Raw genomic sequence first — 10,159 nt, 5'->3', positions numbered from 1 at the left:
TTGCTCTCAATCTCTTTCCTTTTCTCCTCTAAACTCTACAGCTATTGGCCTTTACAGTTTCACCCTTATCTGCACAGGTTGCTGAGTGTTGCCGTGGTTATAAGCTATGGATTGATTAAAAAAGAACAATTTGATTATTGGTTACCTATCTCCCCACCCCCGACGAGACTGAATGAGCTCTTTGAGTGTAGCCTTCACCATGGCAACGTTTCATACCGTATAAGCGGTGAATTCTGTGTCCAGCAGTGGTGAGGTTAGTAGAGCTTGTGTGTGCTTTCCGTAATATGTACCGTACAGCTCAGAGCGAGAGATGTCACCCAGCACTGGTTAGCCAGTTGTAAGGAATTAGACACTTTTTACCTGTGCCAAGAAATATAGTAGATGCTGTTCTGTTACCTGCATTACAAATTCAGTGGTATCCAGTGAGGCTATTGCACAGGATAATAGTGAAGACTCTGCATAAAGAATATGACCTCCTGGTTGTAAGAGAATGTGTTATGGGATTTGTAGTATATGACATAACCCTTAAAGGCATACCTCAGGTCACTAATGATTTGTAGTATATGTCATAACCTTTAAAGGCATACCTCAGGTCACTAATGATTTGTGACCCTATTTCCTTGACCTCCTCAACCTCATTTATTTTCTTTCCTTTAGGCCTTTTCAATCTGGTCTGAAACATTGCAGGCAGCTGCTGCTTTGTGTACATTTATTTGTGTGGGTTTTCATGTTTGTAAATGTTAAACACTGCTGGGTACTGTACCCCAGAGGCTGAGACAGAAGAGTTGAACTGCTTAAATACCAGAGAAAACTCTTCATATCATTTTTTTTTCCATTTTCCATTTCTTTTCCATTTAAACACTATAAATATATTAATAGATTACTAAAACACACTATTTCTTCTGGCAAATTTTATCTTTTCTCTCAGCATTCTGTCAAGTCTGTATGGATTTAGTTGAAGGCGACTACAATGTCATCAGCTAATATACTGTATGTTATCTGGCAAAGGTTTACCATATGTCCATATATATATATATATGTGTGTGTATAAAAAAATTCCCGCCTCACCCTTCCAGTGGGGGGTCATATCTTTTTCCTTGCACTTGGGCCTTCTTCAAGAGGCCTGGCCGTTTGAGGGTGCTGCACAGTAATATAATAATAAAATGTTATTTATAAGCACCCAAGGTACCCAAGATTTCAAAGTACACAGAAACAGAATACCAAGTTAAATAATCAAACATAAAATAAATACATACATGAATAAAATCAAACAGTAAATCAACACTAGAATTTGAGTATTATTCAGAACTAGGTATACAGAAGGCAATCTGGAAAAGGTTGGTTTTCAACTGCTTTTTTTTTTTTCTTAAAGAGGAGGATGTGTTAGTCTGAAGATGTAACAGAACAGAGGTCCAGAGTCTTGAACCTGCAACACCAAAGGTGTTTTCAATAATGAAGAATAAATAATAACAACAAAAATACAATACTACAATTTTGTGCATATTTGCATATAATTGCTAGAGCTTATAAATAAACTGCATTTTCATATTCACCATATTTGGTGTTTTCCTCTCAAATACAAAAAAAGCCCTCAAAATACAACAAATGAACATAAATAGGACCTTGTGGCCTAGACTTTTTGCATAATATTAGAGAGGAATCACCAATAACTACTATACATATCCCCAAGCTGTAACGAGAGGAGGTTAAGCAGGATGCGAGGACGAGTCACACAGAACAGAAACATAAGTTTATTCACACAGAGCACAAAGACTACATAGCACTTAAGTTAACAACATCAAACACCAACAACAGACAACAGAGCAATAGGGGTTTATATACACACGTAAACGACAAACAGGTGTGACACATGGGAGCGTGGCCACACACACACACACACACACACACACACACGGGGAGACATTTGGGAAAGCACAAGCAAAGCTGGTGACACACTACTTTCTACTGGTAATAACAGAGATAATGTATGTGAAATGAAAAGCATTTTAAATGACAAAAAGAATGGTAAATGAAATTCCTGAGTAAACTGGTGATGTGTTAGAAAGCTAAAATACATTTAAATAACCAATTAAAAAAAAGCACCACACTTTTAATGGTTTTCAGGTTTAATCACAAAGGTCTACTTAAGGCTTCACAGATCTGCAGTAACTGAACAAGGGATAAATGCAGGGACAGACCTCACCAATCCAGAACAGCAGCACCAGAGAGACAGAAAAAGAGAGAAAGAGAAAGAGAAGAGTCCGAGTGCGCTTACTTCTCCATGAGCACTGCTGTTTCTTACAAGCGCTTCACAAAATTAATTTAAGTTACATATTTGAGGCTAAGACTTTGTTTATGTACAAATAAATATATGTGTGTTGAAACAAATTGCCATAAATTAGGGTAGGGCATTTGTGCTAGAACTTACAAAATTAATCTGGCTATCTCACTGGGTGATTAACCTTTACACTTCTGCCCTGCAATGATCAAATGTGCACAAATCAAATCATTTGATGCCCTTTTTATTAGTCGTTGGCATACACACGCAACTCTTTATCTCTGTGTGTCTCACTCTCTCTCTCTCGGTCTCACACACACACAAGCAAAAATTCCTAATGTAAAGACACAATAGAACAATAAGACCCATTAAAGAGATAGGCAGATAGAAGGAAGTATGAGAAATGGGAGCAATGAGATGGTTAAACTACTGAAGGAGGAGGAGAAAACTGACAAATGGGAGAGAGAGAGAGAGAGAGAGAGAGAGAGAGAGAGAGAGAGAAGGAGAGATAGAAAGCAAGGGGCGAGAGTGAAAGAGAGTGAAAGAGAGTGAAGGATCAGGAGCGAGTATGAGAGAGGAAGAGCACAGCAGCACAGCAGCAGAGCAAGGCTGGCACGCGTGAAGTGAGAGCACTGGGTATTTACCCTGGTGCGTGTGCAGGGATTCGCTCATCAGAAAGATTTTAACCACCAACCATAATGGACAACACTGGGAAATGGAGGCCTTCACAGTAAGTTTCTTTAATTGTCTGTGAGTGTGAGTGTGAGTGTGTGTGTGTGTGTGTGTGTGCAATAAAGGTATGTGTGGATATTTGCATGCATGTACATATTTGTTCATCAGTAGGTACAGAGATGTTATTCATTTTTTAGCTCTTTCCCCTTGAGTGAGCAGATGTGTATGTGGGTGTGCGTGCGTGTGTGTGTGTGTGTGTGTGTGTGTGTGTGTGTGTGTGTATGAGCCCATTGATCTGTCTTTGTGGTCTGAGACTCAGGTGTAGAGGAAACAGCAATTACCTAAAGACCTCTGACTCTCTGACTGACTCCTCCCTTTTCCTCTTCCTCTCTTCCTCTTTCTGTAACCCCTCCCCTATTCCCACAACTGGATCAGGCAAAGTGAACCAAGACCTGTGGAAGACCAGGCTTGCACATCCTCTCTCTGCAGTTTACCAGCACCCATATGAGAAAAGGAAAAAGAGAGCTAGAGACTACACTTTCACTTTTTTTTGCACTTTTCTGACTGAGAAGAAAGAGAATTTGTGTTGCCAGACGACTTTTACCCATCGACACGGCTTTCCTAGGAATACTTGCATAAGGACAACGGTGTGTGAGAAAGAGTGGCAGAGAAAAAGCACATGCTCCTGCATGGTTTCCCTGAACAGTGCACTAGTCATAATGCTGTGTGTCCTGTCAGAGCTGTGGTGAACAGAAGGGGCGGAGCATGCTGGAGCTTACACAGCCACTGGAATGGTTGCTGCTCTCTCAGCGCCCATCCCAATCTCACAGATAACCCAGCCACAAGGGGTGCTGTGAGAGACTCATCTCATTAGCCACATAATGAACCTGAGCAGGGACATTTCTGAACTTGCCATGGAGACCATCGTCTCCTCTGTGACACTCCTGCCCTTTGGGTCTGATCCAGAACTAAGTAAAGTAATTAGTAATGCTTCGCTCAGCTGTAACCAAAGTGAAATCAGTGCAGAGCCATTGTTGATCAGCAACCTGTCAGCTAGTGGTGGCTCCAGCCAAGGCACAGGGGGCTGTCCGACTGAAGGGGCAGAGCTTCAGCAGAAGAACTGGGCAGCACTCCTGATCTTGACTGTGGTGGTCATCACTGTCACAGGGAACATTCTGGTCATCATGGCGGTCACTCTGGAAAGGAAGTTGCAGAATGCCACCAACTACTTCCTCATGTCACTGGCCATTGCTGATATGCTATTGGGCCTCCTGGTCATGCCCGTCTCCATGGTTACCATCTTGTACGGTGGGTTGGCTTCTATTTCTCTGACAGCCCTGTTGTTGATATTGGTGCTGTTAAGTGCTAGTGCCATGCTGCATGAAATTTACTTTTCTCAACTATTGTTTGTTTTATGCAATATAGAGCTGTATCTCAAGATCTCAAGATGTCAAATGAATTGTCTTGATCTTATCACTCATTTGAGTCAATTTTTTTTTTTTGGTCTAGAACGCTATAGATTTGAACTCATAAAATATGTTGTCCATTAAGGACAGTGAGGATGGTGTATTTTCTGCCTTTATCCTTTATAAAAACCGTGCACATGAACTCCACATAACAGTGATCTCAAAATGATAGTTTATGTTATAGAATTAACAATACTTTAAAAGAGGCATTTGATGAATCTTTTGAAAGGAATAGAATGAAATATACAGACTTCGCGACTGAAGAGAGAGAACGTGGGTGGCAGGCATATATTAGGCCAGTATAGATAAATGCTAGTTGATCTATATCTACATCTATAGCCACATCTTTGCTTGTGGAATGTGGTTTTTAAAGCCGTATGCTAATGCTAGCTATGAAGGAATTACCAGAAGTGGCTGAAAGGGCTAGTCAGTAACGGTGGATGAGAAGTGGACAGACTAGTTAGAAAAATGCAGCAGAAAGGAGTGGCTGGTATGCCAGTGGGCCTGGGTACGACCACAGACACTGGGGAGATCAGTATGGATTTTATAATTTAGAGAATGATTGGATGCTCATGGCTAGTTCAGTGGGTACATACAGGGAGTTGAATTCAATGTTTTCTGTTGATGTAGTGTGTAAAGTCCACATTGAACTGGCTGCACTGAATAAAACTAGTAATTATTTGCATTCTCTTTAGCATATGGCCTTCCTAATGCTTTCTGTAAATCACCTGCTTTTCCCCGTGCACCTGACCAATGCTCCAATACTCTCTTAGCTGATTGCTTTAACAGGGTCAGTGGGGTTGGGCATGACCTTAGTCATCAGGGAGGCACATGTGCTTTATGTCTAAAGAGGTTCAATAAGTGAGAGGTCCGTGGTTTAAAAGTGAGCTTGTAGGGAGTTTGAGTCTCGGATGCCAGAGCGCATTATTGAGCCTTCCAGAGGGGTTTTGTCTTAATTCAATGAACAAGAGATGAAGGGAGATGCCTTACTGACAACCCTTGTGAAGAGTTTGTGAGGTAGCACATTCTACAAAGTTTATTATGAGTGAGGTGAGCAGGCTGGGCCTTATGTAAAACCCTAACAGTTTGGGACAGGATATTGGTCATTTCAACCTTTGTATAAAATGCATTTGTCTGACACAATCATTTGTGCATGTGTGGAGTCTTTCATATGGCTCTACACACACAATGCTGAAAGCCAGAAAGCTAGCGATATAGTTGCAGAGATAGTTACACCTATAACAGCTTGCACAGCTAAACAAAGACAGAAAAGACAGAAAAGAAGTAGAAAAGGCTATGAATAAAAAAAAAAACGTTAGATGAAGCTATCTAGGTATCTAGGTACAGCAGCTGTTTTGTTGGCAAAAATTATAAAAGAAATTAACTGAAATTTTTAAATAAACATTTAAAAATAACTGGCTGTGTATTAGTAGCAGAACCAATCAAAATCTACATTTCAGCTGGGGGGTGGGACATTCCCCCCAAAAGTGAAAGTAGTATAGCTGGATGGTAAGCAGATGGCTGCAGCTCACCTGTCTGGCAAATGTCTTTACTGCAAAGTACTAACTAATATACTTTGGCATCTGCTCCCTGACCCAGAGAGAAAGAGAGACACAGCAGGCTGTGGGCCTCCTTGCAACTGTAATTTGATGTTTGATGTTTAAGTGATTAAACTGTGCTATTTTGTCTGTGTATGGTTTGCTTTAGGTGTGTCCTTTTTAATTAGTTAATTTAACATAGCTTTTGACTACTGTGATTGTGGTGTGCTTTCTTTTAGTTATCCTCTCCTGTTTTCCCCTTTTTGATCATTAAACTGCTGTGCAGCATTGAACAAGTAAAATGGCATCTCATGTTTTTTTGTTGGTTTGTTTTTTTGCTGACACCACACTGATGTCAGAAGTGGGATGGCGCTGCAGAGCTAGAAGCAATCGAGCAGCACATCAAAAAATTTGAAAGCAGATGGTGAAGGAGACACAGCCCAGAGGAAGGGGTAACGAGTGCTATACTAGCCCCATACCTGATCACCAAGTCATGAATTTCCATACATTTCATTTAAAAAGGGGAAACACTCTCAAATGCCACTATTGCACATTATTTCAAATCGGGACAATGTTTTCAGTAAAAGAAAGTTTTAGTACTCTGTTTTATTTTTGTTTTCTTTGCTATGTAAATCAAAAAAATATATAATATATATATATATTTATTATTATTATTATTATTATTAACAAAAATAAATAAGATAAAGCAATGGAATCCAAGAAAAAATGACAATAGTCTTTTATGTGTTACTTAAAATAGCAGCAAAATCTCACTGTTCAGTTACCTATAACCAATACTTTATATACTTACAGCACTAAACAAATTTTTAGACTATGTATAAATATGGATATTACTACTGTGGAGAAGCTTTGTGATCACTCTGTATTTGTTTCATGGACATAATAGGAGACTGAACTAGTCAACTATCACCTGTCAGTCTTTGAATTCCGGGACGTTTATCTGACAGATATTCGTCTATGTTTGACGTATTGCCTCCCTTTGTGAGACATACTTGTACTTTACAATGGTACTGTTGTGTTTAGGGGGCTCACCTTTTTATCAACTTTGAAGCTGAAATATCTTCATGTTTCACTTCATGTGCACCCCCCCCCCCCCACCACCATTTTGTCAATAATTCCAGGTGTTGCTGAAGCTGCAGCCTTGTTTCAGCACAAAACAAAAGTGATACACTCTCTCTACAGTTACTCTTGACTCACTTCATGCTTGCAGCATGCTACAAGCTCAGTCAGGGTTGTTTCCTGGAATGTCACACAAACCAACAGCAATGTCATTGCTGCCTGCATTGTGCTTAAATAAACATATTCCTATTAACAAGAGCAAATAACCATTCACAAAATAAAGTATTAAGTACTTGACTAGTAAATCAAAAAGTTACCAGTTGAAGCACCACCAATGCCAAGTTGCCACTGCTGGGCCGTTTAATGGTCAATTGCTCAAACCATATTCAGTCATAAGCTGCTTTGGATAAAAGCTAAATGCCATAAATGTATAGTACCAGTTTTAAAACTCTACATCTATGGTAATTTTTAAGTATCAGTATACCGTGCAATACTACGCCTGGTTAGCCATATCCTACTGGGAGAGAGGATGAATGTGTTGGCTTCTTAGCCTTCGAGAAGAGTGCAAAGGTGGAGTTAGCATTGGAACACTTCCTGAATGAATTGTTGCCAGAAGAGGCAACATGTTCAATTCACTGCATCAGTCAGTCTCCATGTAGCGGCCGCTAAGGCAGAGAGAGCAGAACTCATCCTTGACACAAAGACACTGCAGCGAGGAGCAAAGTGCTATGCAGCAAAGAAACTTGAGGAAGACATTACTTACTCAGTGGCTCTTGAATGAGTAACCGTGGAATGACTGGCGTGCTGGTGGTGCAGAAAAAGGATGTGGAGGCTAATCCTCCAAACTGGAACCAGTGGGAAACGAGGTGTGGGGCTGCTCAGTGAGTGGTGCGAAGCTTCCAGCAAAGAAAACCCTCAGAAGTGTAGGCTTTGGATCAATTTGAACACAAATGGAGAACAGCTCACTGCTCTCATCGACACAGGCTCATCAGTGTCACTACTGTGGCCCAGAGTCACCTGAGGACTGTGAAGTGACGACTGTTCAACTCAAGTCCATCGCTGGCAGCAGAGTGGATGTGAAGCGGAAAAGCAGCTCCTAGTCATTGTAGGGGGTCTCTTCTGAGACCCAAGTGAAGTTAGCAAACCATGTGTCTGAAATTTAATCGAACAGGTCTCAACCAGTTTGTGCTGTTGAATTTTTCATTTGTGCTGCTTTATTTTTTTGAGATGTAAACCTTTGTTGTTATGTAATCAGTGTGAGGGTGGCACCCCAAATAAGTCAGATTTTAACCAAACCAGTCCCAATCATGTGCTGTAAAATTTGTGTACGTCACTAGGGTTCGCATTTGTGCTGTTAAAATAATCAATCTAATATTTAAAAGTCACCCAGAAGTCCATTTATGATTTACTTTATATTGAATAGATATTTGCATTTTTGTCATGAATTTTGTCCATAATTCATCATTGTGTTCATCATCTTCAATTTGCTTTATATTAAAATTAATATATTTAATTATGGGTTGAAGGTGAGATATACCTGTTTGTTTCTGTCTCATGAATGACTGATGAATTAAACTAGATAGGTGTGTGTTTACATGCTGAAAAGAGAAGCTTTTTCATTTTGAATATTCTCCACCATGCTTTCAGAATTGTAGAAATTACTGTTTTCTAAAGCAGGGATATTTAATTGCTAGAATGGCAGATCAGATACTGTAATTGATTGACATTATGATTGTTTTATTTTTAACCAAGGATTATCATATTTATTATACTGAATCCATTCATATTGTAACTTTAAATAGTATACACAAATCGGGTGCTTCTAGTCCTCCTTTAGGTTTTTTTCCTGTAATGTGGCTAGTTTAATTCTGGGTTTCTTAGTTTGAATGTTATAATTACAGAGAATAATGAAAAACTGTTTGGCTGTTGGTTAAACCGGAATCATAAAGAAGAAATAATTGTCTTTGGGTAGTACTGATGTTTTGATTGTTGCTATTCTGTCGATGAAAGAAAAGTTTTTTTGAATGCTGTGTTGAAGTTAAACTAGAGATGCTACAATACCAGTTTTTCTGTACTGATTTGATACAGATATTTTGTATTTGAATGTTGCCCGATATTAATACTGATCTGATATTTTTTCTTTAAAAACTACCATGGAGCTGTAGTTCAGTTGTAAGGGTGACACTTGGACTGCTAGGGAATTTGTGTGAGGTGTATTATATATGCTATATTTTTACAGCTATCATGCATATAACTTAAATATAAATAAATTATTTTTAAAAAGAACAAAAAAAACCTCTCTCTCTCTCTCTCTCTCTCTCTCTCTCTCTCTCTCTTCAGTATGGCTGCCTCACTTACTGGCTCCTGAAATTCGTACTATAATTGTCTGCATTTTTGCTCATTACTGAATGCAAGTGACTTACACAGCAACTTAATAGTGATCTTTTAAATAGTCTTCTTTCAATTTCATCAGTAAATTGTTGTTCTACCCACTACAAAGCCCCCACACAGCAGGCACAGGTAAAGAGTCTACCTGTACTACGAATCTCTCTTCACTCAATCTCAATCTCTTCACTTAACCAATAGAAAAGTAGTGTGCTAACAATTACAAGATGGCTATTCTTTCTAGCCAAAAAAAAAAAAAAGATCTACAGACCAAATTAGCTGAAATTAACTTTTTCTCCAACTCCTTTTTCAAATTACCCAGTCCACCATAGAACTCAGCAGACCTCTGGCAAATTTAGCAGCTCTTCCACTTTTTCATGTGATTTTAATATACTGAAGTAATTACATTTATAAATTTAGAGAAGGACAGTGCTTTAAATGTTCTTTGCCTTCTCTGGCTCAGTTTTCTGTCAGGTTTCTGCTGCTCATTCTCCTTTCCCCAACCCCTGAACTTGCTTTACTTTACTTCAAACTGGAAACGTTTTTTTTAAAGAATCTATAAAATAAATCACTTGGACGCAGATCCATAGCAGTGAAAAGTGCTATATTCAATATTTTGTCTCCTTTATAATGCTCTCACTAAAAGGCAGATAACCTGGTCCCTCCAATGATAGTAATATAAGTCATGACGTGTGAGTGCATGAGTATTTGCATTTGAACATAATAATTCTAATCTTTAA

General features: G+C 39.1%; 1 protein-coding gene across 1 annotated transcript in view; it reads left to right on the top strand.

The window, feature by feature from the left end:
- The first annotated feature begins 2,877 nt into the window (after window positions 1-2,877).
- Window positions 2,878-10,159, top strand: part of htr2aa (5-hydroxytryptamine (serotonin) receptor 2A, genome duplicate a) — a 31,755-nt gene continuing 24,473 nt past the window's right edge. Inside the window, exons 1-2 of the mRNA XM_027023301.3 lie at window positions 2,878-3,008; window positions 3,386-4,258. Of these exons, the coding sequence (XP_026879102.3) occupies window positions 3,832-4,258 (427 nt within the window). The 5' untranslated portion in view covers window positions 2,878-3,008; window positions 3,386-3,831. The remainder of the gene's footprint in view (window positions 3,009-3,385; window positions 4,259-10,159) is intronic.

The sequence above is a fragment of the Electrophorus electricus genome, chromosome 9 (genome assembly GCF_041902795.1).
Source record: "Electrophorus electricus isolate QZ-2024a chromosome 9, ASM4190279v1, whole genome shotgun sequence".
Taxonomy (NCBI): domain Eukaryota; kingdom Metazoa; phylum Chordata; class Actinopteri; order Gymnotiformes; family Gymnotidae; genus Electrophorus; species Electrophorus electricus.
The sequence above is the reverse complement of the archived record's forward strand: the minus strand, read 5'-3'. Positions and strand labels throughout refer to the sequence as shown.